This window comes from Misgurnus anguillicaudatus, chromosome 17 (assembly GCF_027580225.2).
Source record: "Misgurnus anguillicaudatus chromosome 17, ASM2758022v2, whole genome shotgun sequence".
Taxonomy (NCBI): domain Eukaryota; kingdom Metazoa; phylum Chordata; class Actinopteri; order Cypriniformes; family Cobitidae; genus Misgurnus; species Misgurnus anguillicaudatus.
Genome location: NC_073353.2, coordinates 6,865,806 through 6,883,093, shown reverse-complemented (window position 1 = coordinate 6,883,093; position 17,288 = coordinate 6,865,806). Strand labels below are relative to the sequence as shown.

General features: G+C 39.7%; 1 protein-coding gene across 1 annotated transcript in view; it reads left to right on the top strand.

The window, feature by feature from the left end:
• Positions 1 to 3,944: 3,944 nt before the first annotated feature.
• LOC141350230 (sacsin-like) overlaps positions 3,945 to 17,288 on the top strand; it is a 43,853-nt gene continuing 30,509 nt past the window's right edge. Inside the window, exons 1-5 of the mRNA XM_073854888.1 lie at positions 3,945 to 4,039; positions 11,777 to 11,834; positions 12,464 to 12,551; positions 12,842 to 12,953; positions 13,735 to 13,881. Coding sequence (XP_073710989.1) covers positions 11,803 to 11,834; positions 12,464 to 12,551; positions 12,842 to 12,953; positions 13,735 to 13,881 — 379 coding nt within the window. The 5' untranslated portion in view covers positions 3,945 to 4,039; positions 11,777 to 11,802. The remainder of the gene's footprint in view (positions 4,040 to 11,776; positions 11,835 to 12,463; positions 12,552 to 12,841; positions 12,954 to 13,734; positions 13,882 to 17,288) is intronic.

Genomic DNA, 17,288 nt, shown 5'->3' with positions numbered 1-17,288 from the left:
TAGCCACAGAATAAATCCAAACATAACAATTTATTAACCAGGTAAGAAAATCACAATTCAAGCCAATTCAAAATTCAATAAAATATAATACAAATACAAACCAATAGTATTTACATTAGAACAGGAAATATAAAAACCTTTCATACCTGGTAAAGACGACACACAGTAATTGTGCGGGATATCTGGTTACAGATTCCCTGAAATGTTTGTCAGCTCTCCTTATATACCCAGATAGAATAAACATTATGTAAACATTATTTATCAATGGAAGTTTGCAGTGATTGGTTCTTACAGACCTATGGGAGGCACCTCGTCCTGGATACATTTGAAGTGGGGTGTACGCCCCTTGGGTAGAGTTAAGTTTTCTTAACTCTATTAAACCTTTTTACTATTTGTTTTATTGATGTGAGAATGAGACCTGTGTACCAGTCGCGATAAAACCTTTGTAATGAAGTGAGACATGAATATTTTCCACTGTTATTTACATTTGATATGACCTTTCTTACACATAATCATCTGGTGTGCTGTAAACTGTCCTGTGTTGAGGAGGTAACAAAGAAAGGAGGGGTAGAGGGGTCAGACATTTGTCTGCAGATCCATCATTTGTATGGAGATGTGGTGTTTGCAAATCAAGTGTAACTCTCCAGGGAGTCTCCTGTAATCGAGATAAAGTTCTGGTTCCCGAGAGGGGTGTTTTGGGGGTCTTGGTCCCCTGCCGTGAGTCCTGGAGGAAAGTTGTTGTGTTGCAAAAGGTTCTCTTTTGATGTTCTGCTGCCTCGGGCACCTACAGGGCACACACACTGCATTCTCGGGCGTCCATGCTGTTTCTCAGGAAGGGCTGACCTTTTGGTCAGGATCAATCAAAATTCTTACAGCGCCGTCTACGAGACAAGCTTACGCGCTTAAATGGAACCTGTTTGTCGACTGGTGTTCTTCCCAAAGTGAAAACCCCCGAGAATGCCCGATTAGTGTTGTGCTTTTGTATCTCCAGCGTCGTTTGGAGAATAGGCTGTCACCATCCACTATTAAGGTCGATATCGCTGCGATATCAGCTCACCATTCACCCGTAAACGGTAGAACAGTGGGTCAGCACGACCTGGTCATTAGATTTCTCAGAGGCGCTCAAAGACTGAATCCTTCGCGTCCTCCCTCTATTCCTCCTTGGGACCTGTCCTTGGTGCTGAAATCACTCCAGGAAGCCCCATTTGAGCCTCTGCATAGTGTGAGTGTTAAATTTCTTACTATGAAAACATTAACTCTCCTTGCTTTGGCTTCTGTTAAGAGGATAGGGGATATTCATGCATTTTCGGTCGATGATTCGTGCCTTCAGTTCGGGCTGGCTGCATCCAGCGTAACACTGAGACCCCGGCCCGGCTTTGTGCCCAAAGTTCCCACCACTCCTTTCAGAGATCAAGTGGTGAATCTCCAAGCGCTGCCTTTGGAGGAGGCAGAACCAGACATGGCTTTGTTATGCCCTGTTTGTGCACTACGTGTGTATATAGACAGGATGCAAAGTTTTAGGACCTCAGATCAGCTCTTTGTGTGTTACGGTGGTCAGCAGAAAGGAAAAGCTGTCACCAAGCAGAGGATGTCCCATTGGATTGTGGATACTATAGCCCTTGCATATCAAAAGCAGAATGTGCCCTGTCCATTTAATTTACGTGCTCACTCTACACGCAGTGTGGCATCATCTTGGGCACTGGCTCGCGGTTCCTCGCTAACAGATATTTGTAGAGCTGCAGGCTGGGCGACACCTAATACGTTGACATGATTCTATAGTGTTCGTGTCGAGCCGGTCTCCACTCGGGTTCTTTCTACTGACTAGTTAAGAATGCCGAGGGTCGGCTCGTGTGTCGGCTTGGAGCCTCTATTTTGGTGCTGTACATTTGCACCACTATGGAAGGCCATCGGGGCAAAAACGTCACAAAAACTGTTTTTGCCTCTCCTCCACGCCCTGATAGCTGATGTTGCGGAGCATCCGCTGTCAACCTATCCCTGTTGTATTCTCTGTAAACCTGTGTAGGCTAGGCGTCCACATTTGTCCCCTACGTGGGGTTCATTTGTGTGTATAGTCCGTGGGGTTCTAATCCTCCACGTTTTTCCTTAGCAGAGCCTGCTCTGCATCTCTCTGCATACCATGTATTGTTCAGAGACTTCTTTGAGCAACCTGTCGGTTGTTTCATATATTTTATGTCATCCATTTAACCTTCTTAGGGGATGGCTTCCGCAGTGTTCTAGCTCCGCTCAGTTTAGACGCTTCCCCAGTTCGCTGGTTAACTATCGTGGGTTAAGAAACAGGTAGTGACCGGCCTTCTGCATTTCGCCTTAGGTTCCGCCCCTTTATGTGGAGGGCGGAGGGCTTTTGCAGGCACTGGAAGGGTTCAGCTGCAGTGGCGTTTTGGTAGGGATTCCAAATTCGTTGGTCACGACGTGACGTCGTAGTGACCGACTGAAAGGGAACTTCTCGGTTACGTCCCGTCGCCACAGTTTGCTGTTCCATTGCTGTTTTCAGGCTGGGCACTGTTGCTCGGCTTCTCAGCAATAATATAGCTGATTTGGTATTATGCACCTGCGGCTTATATACGCACCTGGCGGGGCGGCGCCGGCATTATGCAAATACCTGCATGCCAAGTTCATTGGTGTTTTCATAGTTTCTCGAAGTAGATAGGTCACCCGCGAAGCGGTTCCTAATTCGTCGGTCACGACGTGATGTCTCCGTTCCCTTCCTTCAGAAAACGAGGGTTACATACGTAACCGAGACGTTTTCCTTGAATAAAAAAGTTTTGTTTAATTTTTTATGTTTTTTTCTATATTTGGAATATTCCACTCCTGCACTACTAATTGGAAACCTAACTGTTTGAAAGAATGTGTTTTTAAAAATAAAAGATAAATTTTAACAGCTGCTTTAATATTTACTTAGAAACGGTAGGCCATCTTATTTGTTCACATTCAAACTTTACCTACTTTGGGTATTTAATTTTATGAATGGGGTTGTACTGTAAGTTATGCGCAGCAAGTTGCATTCATATTATAAATCCACTGAAAACATGGCATGTTTCCAGTAAATCATTTGGTGAGTTGCAGACTTTGCAGTGTAAAGTAAAATCTATATTTAGTGTTAAAAATTAGGAAGTTGAAACTGCCTCCCGATATCAGCGTTGATTCAATATGCAAAATCAATGCAAATTTCTATGTTTATTTGCGGTTGAGGCAAAGACCTTAATTTACCCATGTTGAAAGTGTGATGTTGAAACTTGATTCAGTTTTCAAAACCAAAAGGTAATTAAACGTTGGTCCCTGAGCCGGCATGAAATTATGACTCCAATAAATCTAGTTTTTTTTAAACTGTATTGTTCATTGTGGGACTCTTGGAGGTTTGTTTTCTTCTCTTTGTGGCATTTTGTTTATTGGATACCATTAAGGATCAATACAAACTTGTAATGGAAACCTATACAAACCAATAAATCCTAATGGAATATACTCAAAATACACTACGTAATGGAAACCATTTGGTAATGGTTAATGGCTGATTTGTAATGGAAATTTCTTGAATGGTTCCTATTGTTTTTTTTAACAGGGTGCAGCTTCATGTGTCCACGCTCCCTACAATACGATGTACTGTGACATATTATAAGACATTCAGGGGTGGTTTCAGGTATTACCTTAAGCCAGGACTAGGCCTTAGTTTAATTAGGAAATATAACTAATCTTTGTCCGGGAAACCGCCCCTAAGACACATACTGTGACATTAAAAGTTATACTGCTACTGTTCACAGGCGCTTTTATGTATTTATTTTTATTAGGCTATTCCTATATTTGGTTTGTAACATTATGTGCCTGGTATTTGAGGGATTAAATGTCAACTCATTATTAAAGACAGGATGCACGGATGAAAGTTTTGTTTCGCTTTACTCAGATTCTTTCCAGAGAAAAAAAGGGGTGTGTTTATTTCATCGTGTTTTATTCTCAGTGCTTTCCTTTATTCATTCATTTATTCAGTCGGCTTTGAGAAAAGCATCACGATGAGCTTAAACTGAAGGTAAGCTTGAGAAACCTAACAATCTTCATGTAGCTACATCGTTTATCAAATGCAGCTTAGAAACAATTAAAGGTTCAATTGTACAGTATGCATATATTGTATGTTATGTTAGAAAACATTTGATTTTAAAGCTGTTTAATAAAATGTTTGAAGTAGGCTATAAACCTATACCAAAGTATGAGAATCTTTACAGAGAATGAAAAACTCAGAAATATTCATTAAGATCAGATATATGGGATAAAAGCTGATATACAGGGTACTGTAACTGAAGCTGAAATATTATATTGATTTGATTTTTATTGGTCACTATATACAATGACCATAATTTCATTAGGTTTTTTTCAATGTACTATAAAATAAAGTAAAAATAACGATTGTGTTCAAACATGTACACTGCAAAAAAACGATGTGTTAATTTTTTACACATTGTGTGTCATGCAATTTAATGCGCTATTTCATGTTAAAATAAATGAAAGGGACAACACAAGTTGTGTTAAAAACAGTGATGGGAGTAATGTGTTACAATTAATTCTGTTACTGTAATTCCACAACTTTTAGCAGTAATAAACATGTAACTAAGTATTTTTTTGAATCAAGTAACGCAGTTACAATTACTGAAATTTAAATGAGTTGGTTACTCGCGTTACTCTATTTTGTGAAAAATGAACACTTGCAGACAAGACATTTCTGATCTTATGTCACAGGACCGTGGTGGACGGCACAATGAATAATAACACAAAAGGTATGTTAGTTCAGGGACAACACATTAAATGTGTTGTCCCTATACTAACACACCTTCTGTGTTATTATTTTAAAAAATATTTACCGCTAAAAGTAGTGGAATTACAGTAACACAATGTGTAAAAAATTGACACATCGTTTTTTGCAGTGTAGTTAATAGATAGACACAAGGTTAACATTTAACTACAATTCCATTCCATTCAAACCGCACCCTGCAATCGAATCCATTTAAGTACTTTAACCCTTTATTGCATAAATTATGAACCAGTGGATCAAACTCTTTACACAGAGAAATGTGAATGTGCGTGATATATTAACTAAACACAGTATCAGGTCAAATAATGTGTAATGTTAAAAGATTTTTAGAAAGATACCACTGACTGTGATTTGACCGGGGATTGTTTGATTGTGGCTTATTTACACCGATTTTTCAGAAAATTTGTAAAAGATAATGTTTCAGAGATATATTTGCTGTGGTCAGTAACTCACAAGTGTGGTCTATCAATACTAGGTGATATTTTGTACAAATGTAAAACGACTTTAGTATAATTTCACTTTGAACATAAGTTGCTGTCAGTTGGGACAAAAGTAACACAGCAGTACAAGATAGATTTCTTTGTATTACCCTTGTTTTTAGTACAGTTTTTCTCAGTTGCTTAAACACATTTCTTGAAACTATGCATCATATTCTCAAAACAGTAAACACAATTGCATAACATCTTACCCAATACTCCAAACATCACATTTTCAGGTCAAAATTAAGCTCTACACTCAAAACCATTCACTCTTACTGAAAAACCAAACTTTTCCCTCAGACAACACACACAAGCTTTCAAAAACACACACACACTACAACATAGTCTTACACACTGGTGCAATAAATTCAAAACAATATATCCAAAACTGGTAAGTTGCTTGTGGATCTCCCCCTCAAAAACCTTTTCACATGACCAAAAAAGACACAATCAATGTATGCATTAGCACATTTTTATTCGTTCATGTGCTACACAGCACAACTGTAAAAATAAAAAATAAAAAAATATTCCTCCTCAACATCCCGTCTTTGTTCTGGGTCAGGCCAGAGAATCTCGTCAACATCACAAGCTATATTGGTCCTAGCCAAACAGCGAGCATAAAATCCTCTTGCATGATCCACTTCTGGCATTCATCTACTGATATGTTGATCTGTATGGAAGGCAATTTGATGCATTCCTTTATTCCAGTAGCATAGTCCAACAGTGTGTACACACTAAAGTTACTTTACAGAGCAGTCTTACTGTAAATACATCTATCTGTTTTCCACCCCGAAGGCTCTGAAGATGGAGGCAACAGTGAAGTGACTCAGATTAGGCTGCACTCATTACACAGCCTCTCTTATAGTCATACCATGGACAAGGACATGGTCAGCTAGAGTGGCCCGCCTCTCATCTGAGACTGCTTGTCACCTTGCCCTTCATCTCCCTCCTCCTCTTTCACCACGTCATCCTCCTCTTCTTCCTACTCCACCAAGTCGTCTGCCTCCTCTTTCACCATGTCCTCTTCCTCCTTCACCACGTCCTCTCCCTCCTCCTTCTTTCCCTCTGCCTCCTCCTCTCCTTCCTCCTTCACCATGTCCTCCTCCTCTCCTTCCTCCTTCATCATCTCCTCTTCCTCCTCCTTCACCTCGACCTCCTTCTTTCCCTCTTCCTCTTCCTCTCCCTCCTCCTCTTCCTCCTCCTTCACCTCGACCTATTCCTTCATTTCTCTGTTGATCCATTGTTTCAAAGCTCAGTGAACTGATTCGGGTCCTTTTATCGATCTATTGAAGGATCTGATAGATATGTGTTCAATTTTGACTCTTATTGTTTCCAGCTTGGTAATTGTTTGCTAATTGAGCCTAAGCTGTGCTGACTTGAGTGAACAGTATTGAATGCTAGTGCTTTCCATATGACCACATGGTGTAAGCTCTGAAGTAAAAGACAGAGCTGAAGAAATATTGCGTTATTTCCTCACCATTTTGCGCATGTAGGTCTGGAATAAGCTGTTTTCAACCATGATAATTGCTAAAGCGGTCATTTTTCTGTTGATCAATCTACAGGTTATTTAGTGCTCTAACACATCTTGAGGTTTGACATCTCAGAGTTTAAACGACCCACTCATAGTTTTCATGAAGTGCAAAATTATCTATATAGGCTTTATTTCTGCTGTAAAGTTGGGCATTTTAACATGGTAGTCGAATTGACTCCGAAGCCAGCCTCTAGAGGCCACTCAATAATTTGCATCAGAGAGATCGGAAGGTTGCCCCTCAATTATAACACAACAAAATCATAGGTGTAGGTAGAAAAGCTAAGATATGGTTTTAAGATATGTCTGAGAAAGTTGCCACATTAGGAGCAGGAGAAAAGTGTTTAGTTTACTTTGATAAGATAGGACATTGCAGTACAAAATCCTGAAATGTGTCAAACATAAACATACTCCAAGACAATAATTACCAACCCAATACCACGAAATTACGTGACTATATCACGCATGGACCAGCGTTGCAATTACTTAGTATGAAATAAAAAAAATAAATTCTAAAATAAATGTGTATAAATAACACAAATACACAAAACAGACATCATAATTAAGCACCTATAAGTTAGCTATTCCACAATTTTAAAGAACGGGGAATAAAGGAGAGTTCCTGACATTTGAACCTGATTAACTTTAATAATAAAAAACTCAGAGAAGGCAAACTTCAGGATGTGTTACAGCATTGAACCTCACTCCCGACCTCAAGAGGTGATGGGCCTACTTCAGTAGGGATGGGCATCGATGCATCGCGTTCCCATTAAAAAGACCTGTCTAAAATCGATTCTGAATCGTAAGGCTCCGATTCAGTGTTTCATGCACAGCTTGTCAGCTTGTGCATGTACTACGGCTCCGTGATCAGTAGGAAGTCCTTATCAATCTAAAATCACTACGAGTTTGACGCATTTAAAAGCAACACTCGTCAAACACAATCATTCAAAATATTCTCAATTATAATGAAAATACCTGAAAAAATCTGAAGAACAGCAATATAAATATGCCTCTAGATACTGTATTTACTGAATTAGTGTTTGTAATGCTACTTCTTCTGAGGCACAAATGGAGTTTCTGCACGAAAGCGCCCTCTGGCTTTTGAATGTGGCGGCATTTCACCGTAATTCATTCAAATTCATTCATTGAGAAAACGCGCATTTGCCCGATTAATTGTCACAACCCTAGCCTTCAGCTTACTTACTAGAGTGTCTCATTGCCATGCCAGGGCGATTTCTGGTTCGAGTCCTGTTGGGGCAGATGTGAGTAGGACCAGTAACATATACATTTTCCATTGTGAATGTTGATCTGCATCCATGTTAAACGTCGACACCTGTGTTTCACTACATTCCCCTTCATACCTTAGAATCTTTCTCATTCATGTACAAACAAAGCGGTTTCTCGCTATTACATAGTTTTCGTGATGGCTAAATCACGTGCTTTGCGCTCAGGACCCATCAACCTCCAGAACACACACAAGTACTGTGTATACTGCCTGGCCCACACAGAGGAAGCGCTCTCCAGATCCAAATACCTGCATTGCAACGAGTTCCCAGTCTGGTTGCTCCAGGTCTGGATAGTCATTGCTCTGAGGGAATTCGCATCCTTCATAAATGTGCAGTTATTTTGACATGGGCACCAATTAATTTTGTGATTTTCACATGGGGCAACAATTGGTTAGTATGCAATTAGTCTCAGCCTCAGACGTCACGCCCACAGACTGTTGGCTAAACGTCTGATGTTTTTCGTACACTTTTCTAGAAACCTGTGAGAATGTCGAAGTCGTCTGTGATTGGTTGAAATAAATCGGATTTCCAGGAGACGCGAGTGTCGCGATTAGTTTCGGGCCCTGGAAAACAAAGCTCTGACGTTCCATTGAGCATTGAGTTCATGTGGATAATAATGACAAGTTATCATGAGCTAAACATTGGATTCACAAAAATATGCAAAGTTCGTGGCATAGACTCTCTAAAAGACATCCAAGAATTTTGCTTCAGCCAGTTAATGGAGTAAAAAGTTTGGTTCTCCTGAATTGCTTGTAGGTGTTACAAAGTGGAGAGATATGCTTCAAACAGATGTTTAACGGGAGCGTCTCAATGGTGTGACTGTTGATGAAGTGCACAACAGTTTTCTATGGTAAGTAATGTTTATTAGTATGCTATTCGGTTGGCTGGTTATTTTTAATAAATGACTTGTTGCCAGCTGGCTCATTATTGTGGGGAGTCCAAAACGTGACGCTAGACAAAACAAACTGTCATTGGTTGTTTGACATGTCAGTCAACAACTCATGGGCGGGCTTTGTCCAGAAAAAGCAGCGAAAAACACATCAAGGTCTAGCTACGCGAGACTAGTATGCCAAACACAGGACACTTGAGGTTTCACCTCAAGTGTGTGTGTGTGTGTGTGCGTGTGTGTGTATCAGATGACCCCTCACTCCTCTACTTCGGGGCGCCAGCTAAAGAATTTCACTTTAACAATAAGAATGATCTAAATAGATAATTTAACAAATAAGAAAATATGTAAATTAGAGTAAGTTTGCCATCTAATTTATCTGAAGGATTTTGTGAGATTCTGGCCAGCTTGTAGAACCCTTTAACTGTATTATCAACATAAGACACAGTGAAGGTAAACAAGAAACTAAAAACACTACTAAATGATACTAAAATATTAAAGAAAACAGAAAAAGAAAACTTAAATGCAAAGAATAGAAAATAAAAGTAAAGATGAAGGTCCCTTAAGTGAAGGTTTGCTCATCTGAGCTTCACCTTGTTGCAGACGCCAGTGATTGCCTTTCTGGACGAGAAGCTTGGAACGTGGTGTGATCCGCTTTATCTCTGGACGCACAGGCAAAAAACTCAGAACTTGTCAATCTGGTTCAGGCTCTGTTGTCAAACTCAGAACAAGGACTCGGGAACTTGGTTGGTTTATCGATGATCTGTTATTGTCTCTCTCAGCGGGAGACTCAGAAGTTGTGTGCTCTGTTTCAGTCTCTTAACACATGAAGACTCAGAACGATGAGGGTTTTGGTTTGTCCTGTTACAATTTATGGGGAAATTCAGAAACTGGATGTGTGCTCTGTTTCAGTCTCCTAGCATGCAGGTGGGAGACTCAGAACTTAGGTGTTAATGTCTTGCTTTTCAGGGTGAGACTCAGTGAGCAACGTCTAGAAAAAAATAACTTTTTTAACTTTTCAAATAAGTAGGAGTTTGTATATTGGCACTTTTCCTGATGCATCACCGTGATTGGCTGCTGATGTCAGAGGAAACCCACAAAATGTGCCCACCTCTCTTCACTGTGAGGAATTTATTTGCATAGCATAAAGTACAGAGTTTATCTTTTGTCTTTAGAATTTCATCTATGCATTTCCCACTTACCAAACCACTTCTTAAATGCCATTGGCATTATCCTGAATGTGACAGCAAAATGTTACCATATCATACATACATTTATTCATATGTTCATAACATAGAGATTTAATTCAGAATGTCAGTGTCTCTAAATGAGTATGAAGTCAATAGGTGATGGTTTTAAGTCCATTTTTTTGGTGGAAGGATGTAAAGATTTGTCCTTTGGTTTAGCCAATACTTTTGTAAAGCCAGGCTATGTGCTTAAAGAATTTACGATCGGCCTGGATTCGGATGGGGTGAAGGGAGTTCGATAGGATATAGATAAATGGTGTGGACCAATCAAGAGTCTTCTGCCTCTCAGCTTTGACAATGAGGCCATAAAAGATGTTGGTCAGTTGTCTTATGTGATCATATTGGATACCTGTTTGTGTGTTAACCCACCAAAATCCAGTCAAAATAACAGCAGGGTCTGGAATGCTGGTTATCTGCTGTTCCTACACATGCTGCGGGCTGTACAGCTGCCTTTCTGGGATAGCAAGCATACAGTCCTATGCCCTTGTGCTGTCACGGACCACCAGTGCACCCTGGTCCTTTCAAGGCTATTTCCTATGGTATGTCAGTGGGATGAGGAGAAAGTATTGTCCATCGCGACTACAGAAAAGGACTGAACCAGGTTCTTAAGAAAAGTCCTCTGATGTCGAGCGTCCGGCTGTGGTGCAAGAGGAGTTCATGGTCATCCTCACCAAAGTAGTGGAGTAAGTCGACCTGGAATGGGAGTCCTCCAATGAGCCAATAAAGAGCACCGCACTGCTGCCCTGAGGAGACCCGTCGCTTCAAGTGCATTGCCCAGTCTATTGTTCATAACACAGGCTGCTTGGTGGTCCTGCATCGACATCTTTGGATCATCCTGATGGAGATTAAAAACACTGAATGCAAATGGCAGTTTGCATATATTATGCAGCATTATTGTTTTGTAGAAATTGTTGGATAACAGATGTCAAATGTATCCAGGGTCCAGTTGAAATGTAGAACTTGGTGGTGTGTCTTGTCAAAACACAGAACACAACCTAATCCTTGGCTATCAGGATGCACATTAGGATGTCAATGATGTTTTTTGGTCACTACAAACAATAAAACAAAGAAATCAAGCTCACACAAGTAATAAAGAAGATCAATCTCATACAACAATATCAAACATAATATATCTGTAAATTCAGTTTTGATAATGGTAAACATTCAATTCGCCAAATTCAAATACACAATGCTGACAAAAACATATCACATCCTATGGAAAGGATTCACAAACATGGCTGGGTGCCCATTTACAGAACCACACCTCACCAATGTAAGAGAACAAAGGGTAGGGGTGAGGCCTACTTATAGACCTCAGCTAAGAAATTATGGGCAATGAAGTGCACTGGAATATGGCAGTAGGATTGTGGGAAATGTAGTTCAACAAATCTAGTCCACAAAAACAATGTAGTCGTCAGTCTTTCAACTTTCCCTAAACCTTTAAAAATGCCATGTACTCCTTGCCCTGCCCCACACAGATATTTAAGATTAATAGATAATAGAAGTTAATAGCTTTTTTCTCAATTTGTTTCAGCACAGCGGAGACTGTAAAAAAACACAATGAGTTCAGAATCGAAGCTCAAGAAGAAAAAGTAAGTCACAGTTTTGATTGATTTGTTTTTCATCTTAAAATGAATATATCATTTTGGGGCAGTTTCCCAGACCGTTCTTAAGACTAGTCCCAGACTAAAAACATGTTTGAGGTGTCTTAACTTTAAACAGCTAGCACTGACATGACTCAAATGTCCTAAAATAAGGCCTAGTCCTGGCTTAATCCAAACCCTGTCCAGGAAACTATCCATTAAACAGCACTGCTTGTAAGGTACATTTAGAGGCAGTTTCCCGGAAAGGGCTTAGACTAATCCTAGACTAAAATAAATGTAAGTGCTGTCCAAACTAAAAAACAACTTGCACTGACATATCTTAAAATACATCAGTGCCCTTAGTATTGCCTCAAAATAAACACAAGTAATGTTTTAGTAGGGCATGTTTGTTAAAACTAGTTATATTTCCCAATTAAACTAAGGCCTAGTCCTGGCTTAAGGTAATCACTGTCTGGGAAACAACCCATGTGAAAACCTTAAAGAAAACATTGTTTGATGTTTCACAGACAATTATGAATACAATAACAATTAAATGAACTGTTTATTCATGTATTTTAGAACATTGAATTGAATTTGCATGTGTTTTGTGTGGTAATTTTTAATATGCTTTAATACAGAAACAGATTTGGTGCGACGTCCCCTCCATTTATTGATTATCTGAAAGAGATTTTGAGAAGATACCCAGATGGGGGACAAATACTAAAGGTATGTTTACTGGAATAAAATAACACCTTTACTGTTTATTGGACGTTGTATAGCACTTTATACTAGTATTGGATGCTTTGATGTGCCATGACTTTTTTAATTTTTAGAAGTACACATTTTCTAATGCCATTTTTGATTGTTACAACTATTTAATGTTAAACCAGACATTATTTCATAAAATGAAGCCAACATAAAAAGTAGTAGGCTTTAGTTTTAAGCACATGAAATATCTGTTTATCGGCATGAATGTTGGCCTGTATGATGACTGTAAATGTGATGTGACATCTCAGGAGCTGATTCAGAATGCAGACGATGCAGGAGCTTCATCTGTGGTGTTCATTCATGATGAGAGACATTATGGGACTCAGAGCCTCTGGAGTGAAGAGCTCAGAAAATATCAGGGTATGAAATGACATATGAGTTTCATATGAGAGATCAAAGTAATGCATGATATCTGTCCCTACTCTGCTTACATTAATACCGTACTATATGTGACATCTGTGCTGCTGCTCATTTGAAAATCATCAGTGTTTACGTAAGGGATAATGTAGAGGCAGCCGGTAGTTATCGGGAAATAAGCCCCGACAGTGAAGGGGCTTATTTCCCGATAACTACAGGCTGCCTGTACATTATCCTGCTTATTACACGGCTACTTGTCACATAAGAAAAAAACCGGACATAAATATAAATTTGAAACATTTAATTGGCATATTTGTTTTAAATTAACATTTTTATCCTTCCGCGAAACTTTGCACAGATGCATAAAATGATCGTAATATCTTATTAAGATCCTCTGCTTCATACTTGTCTGTCTCCATTTTTTCTCTTTTAGCCAGTCTTTGAGAAGTTTTAATGCCCATTCTGTATTTTTTTTGTTTGTTGGCTTCGTAGCTGTCATGCTCTATTTTGTCAAGTTCAGTCTCAGTAAGCTCTCTGTGTCTTGTCGTGGTTGTCAAGTGTTTGTCACAAGATTGTGCCAAACAGTAATCTTTATTGATCTTTATTGGCGCGGAGCGATTTTACTCGTACAAGTAGTCCGGCTATGCGTTATTACTTTGGAGCGGTTATTATTTGAAAAGAACGAACCTGCAAATGTCTCAACTGACCAATCAGAATCAAGCATTCCAGAGACCCGTGTAATAATGTGTATTAAATTACTGTGTTAACTGTGTTTTTTTGGCAGGCCCTGCTCTCTACGCTTTCAATGACGCTGCGTTCACAGATGAAGACTGGGAGGGGATTCAGAAAGTCGGCCGAAGCATTAAACACGACGATCCAACAAAAGTTGGGAGATTTGGGATTGGCTTCAACTCTGTTTATCATATTACAGGTATTATACACTAAACAAATTAAAACCAAATATTCTTTGCCTTTACAGCTGGTTACAAAACAACCAAATTCTACATCCAGTCAGAACCAGAAAACAATTCCATCAGCAGATTTATTGGCTTTTTTACACACTGCATGATTAGAAATTCTGTACTTTTTGATTTATTTTAACCCTTGTACTGTGTTCAAAACCCTATAACACTTGTGGTGTTCCTGGTCAAAAATGCCCGGCCTATCAAAGATTTCTTATAAGTCACTTGTTGTGCTATATTATACCCAAAGATTGGATTAAATCTTATTTTGTCAAAAACTGAGGTGCATAAGATCAGATCAGTGATCCAGTTTAACCAGTTCAAAAAGAAATACAAAACTAGTCCTAAATAAAAGAAAACAAGTTGACAATATTTGGTTATATTTTACATAACAAATGATTTACAGTATAAGGTATTTTCCATAGGCCACTCATTTTTGACTGGGAACACCCAACCCATTCTCACCAAAAAGCGTAAAAATGACACGCAGTGTGATTATCATGCAATAGATACGCCAAATTCCGCTTTTGCTTGTATATGATATGCCAGTCCTTCCCATTCACTTTTATGGCAAATCGTTTCGTGTCTTTTTTTATTGGTTTCTCATTTGTTTTCTAGTTTTTTTACCATTGTCACTTTTTGTTATATAAAAATGACATCCTAACCCAAACCCCATCTCTAACCCCAATTCCAAGCGACCATGGCTTAAATATAGACAAAAGCATAGAGAAACCTGTATATTAAATAACCTGCTTAAACAAATGTGAAATCTAACCCTAAACCCAAGCGAAAATGGTTTTAAAAACAGAAAACAAATGAAACACAAAACAAATAAAACGACACAAAACGATTCGCCATATAAGTGAATAGGAAGGACTGGCGTATCGTATGCACGCAGAAGCTGAATTTGGCGTATCTTGGTGAGAATGGGTAGGAACACCACAAAGGAAAAGGAAAAAATAAACAAAAATAATCAGTTTCTTCTTTTGAAAGAGAGAGAGAGAGAAAGAGAGATTTGAGTTATAGGAGCATGATTGGACACCTCTAACCACTCCACTTTTGCTAGTTTAACGATGGGGAAAATGGTCGGCGCGCACAGGGCATGGTCTAAAAGGGTTGTTTCTCTCGTAATGAGTTATGGGTGTGTTTTGGGCATAACATGCAATAAACTAATGAAAGACTCATCTCCCATCCTCTTCAAAAGCCAGTTGCAATATTAGCACTTTTTAAAGCAATCAAATCTACGTACTTACCAGGCTACAGGTGAGGCAGCATTTCTGCCAGCTGATCTCAGCTTTGCACCTTCTACTTTAGACCAGGGGGCTGTTCTTTGGATTATTCAGTTAGCTGAATTTATTGTTGATAATTTGGCTTGATTTGCTTATCAGAGAGTTGCTGTCATAGCAGCAGGTCTGTAAGCTCAAACCTGCTCGGGAGCAGGCTTATTATATGTAAACAAGATTAGATCGCACCTTTTAAAGAGCCACACAGATCCAAAATCGAAACTGACCTGTATTGCAGTGTGTCATGTAGCTGTCCATCAATGTAAACAATGTGCAAAGTAGTTGAACCAAAAAGTGCACGATTAATAAAGTTATTGGCTTCTAAAGCAGGGAGTCGACTCTGAATCGCTGAAACGAGTCGTTATATGCATTGAATCTCCTGCCTGTCTTTATCCACGTCACACAAACGCTTCCACGTCACATGAGATAATCTCCGCCTACAGCCTTACCCGCGGGAGAAACGAAAACTATGACCCGCCCACAGCTAGTTAGTGTGTAAACATCATATCACGCTGTGTTTTCAGCTTGTGTTGTTTTCACTACCAAATTAGACTTTTTCATAGAGGGATATACTAAACGTGTCTGGCTGTGAAGAATCAGTGGTTAAAATTAATTTTTAACAGAGGGATTTAGACGTTTGGCAATGAAAGATGGTTTAGTACCCACTTTATTTGGAACAACATGCGTCTCCTAACCACAATCTGTAAGTATGATTATAGCTACATACTTGCTTAAATGAGTGTAAGATGGCTATCGTCATTTATACTTCTTGGATTAATGATTAATGATGTTGTTGTTTAAACTCTATACTGTCAGAGTCACGATAGCAAACGGTTTATGCTGCATTTACGGGTTTGCTATGACCCGGTTAGTTTACATAAATTCTTAAATGAGTGTAAAATGTTAGTTTCTCTGTCTGTTAACTCTTGGCCGAAGAGCATCATGTTTGGTGTAAACCCCGTAGCACTGTGCTTGGGTAGCTTGCTGGAGCAGGTGCAATCGTGACGCATTTTATACCAGAAGTATCTGGTGTGTAACCTGGACAGCGTTCACTCCACTCCAAAATGTTGTGCATGTGATGCATGGCATTTTTCTGAAAAACTTAGATAGAATTCAGGGCTTTTCATCAGATAGAACCGGGTACTAGAATGCCATCCTTTAAATACAATCTTTCCACTGACTCAAGTATGCTTTTGTTGCTGGTCCATAGGGTGACACCCTCTCCCTGGAGGGACGCTCTTCTCCTTCCTCAGTCCACTTTTTAAAAGGAACTATATCTGCATCAGCAGCCTGGGCTGAGCCCAACTTTTCTGGACTCAACCCAAAAGACAGAGTGGCACAGATGGTACTAATGGGTTGTATTACGCCTACTGGACAAAACAGCAGGGTAGAGTTTACAGGTGTATGGTCTGCAGGGCTACTGACAAAGTTGCATTGCACAGCCTGGTGACAAAGAGGTGGGTCAATGGGTTAATGGAGGTGGGTTCTCTAGCCACCGTGCTAATTACCAGTCAGTTTATTTTTACTTCTTGTAAGCCACTGTAGGCTACTATGGTCTTTGTGTATCCATTGGGTAGCTCAACAGAAGAGAATAGCTCTTTAAGCCTGTCAAAAGCATGTTGGTGTTCAGAAGTGCAATGGAATTTGGCAGTTATGGGGTTTACTGATTGTGGCAAAGTCTTTGACAAATCGTCTGTAGTATGAGGCAAGACGTCGAACCCCATTGACCCCCGTGGGTTGGGGCCATTCTTAGATTTGCTGCACAGTTGAAAGGCTTGAGTTTTAAGTAAGCCTGGTGTAGCCTTTCGAATACAGAGAGGAGACCCCAGTACACTTCCGCCCCGCTGTTGTCGTACAGTGATGACCACACTGCTTATAGCCCCAAATAATGTATGTGTTTGTGCATCAGCTGTGGCGGCCACACACCGCTCACTGCTCTGCCCATTGGGGTTGCTCCCCAGCTCTTTAAAGATGCATTTGTTGTCATAATTACCCTGGAAGACACCGCCCCTGAGAGAATCCCTGTCCTGAGCGTCACAGGGTTCCTCCAGTGTCTGAGCGTTTCGGCACACGTATGATTGATTCTCACTGGT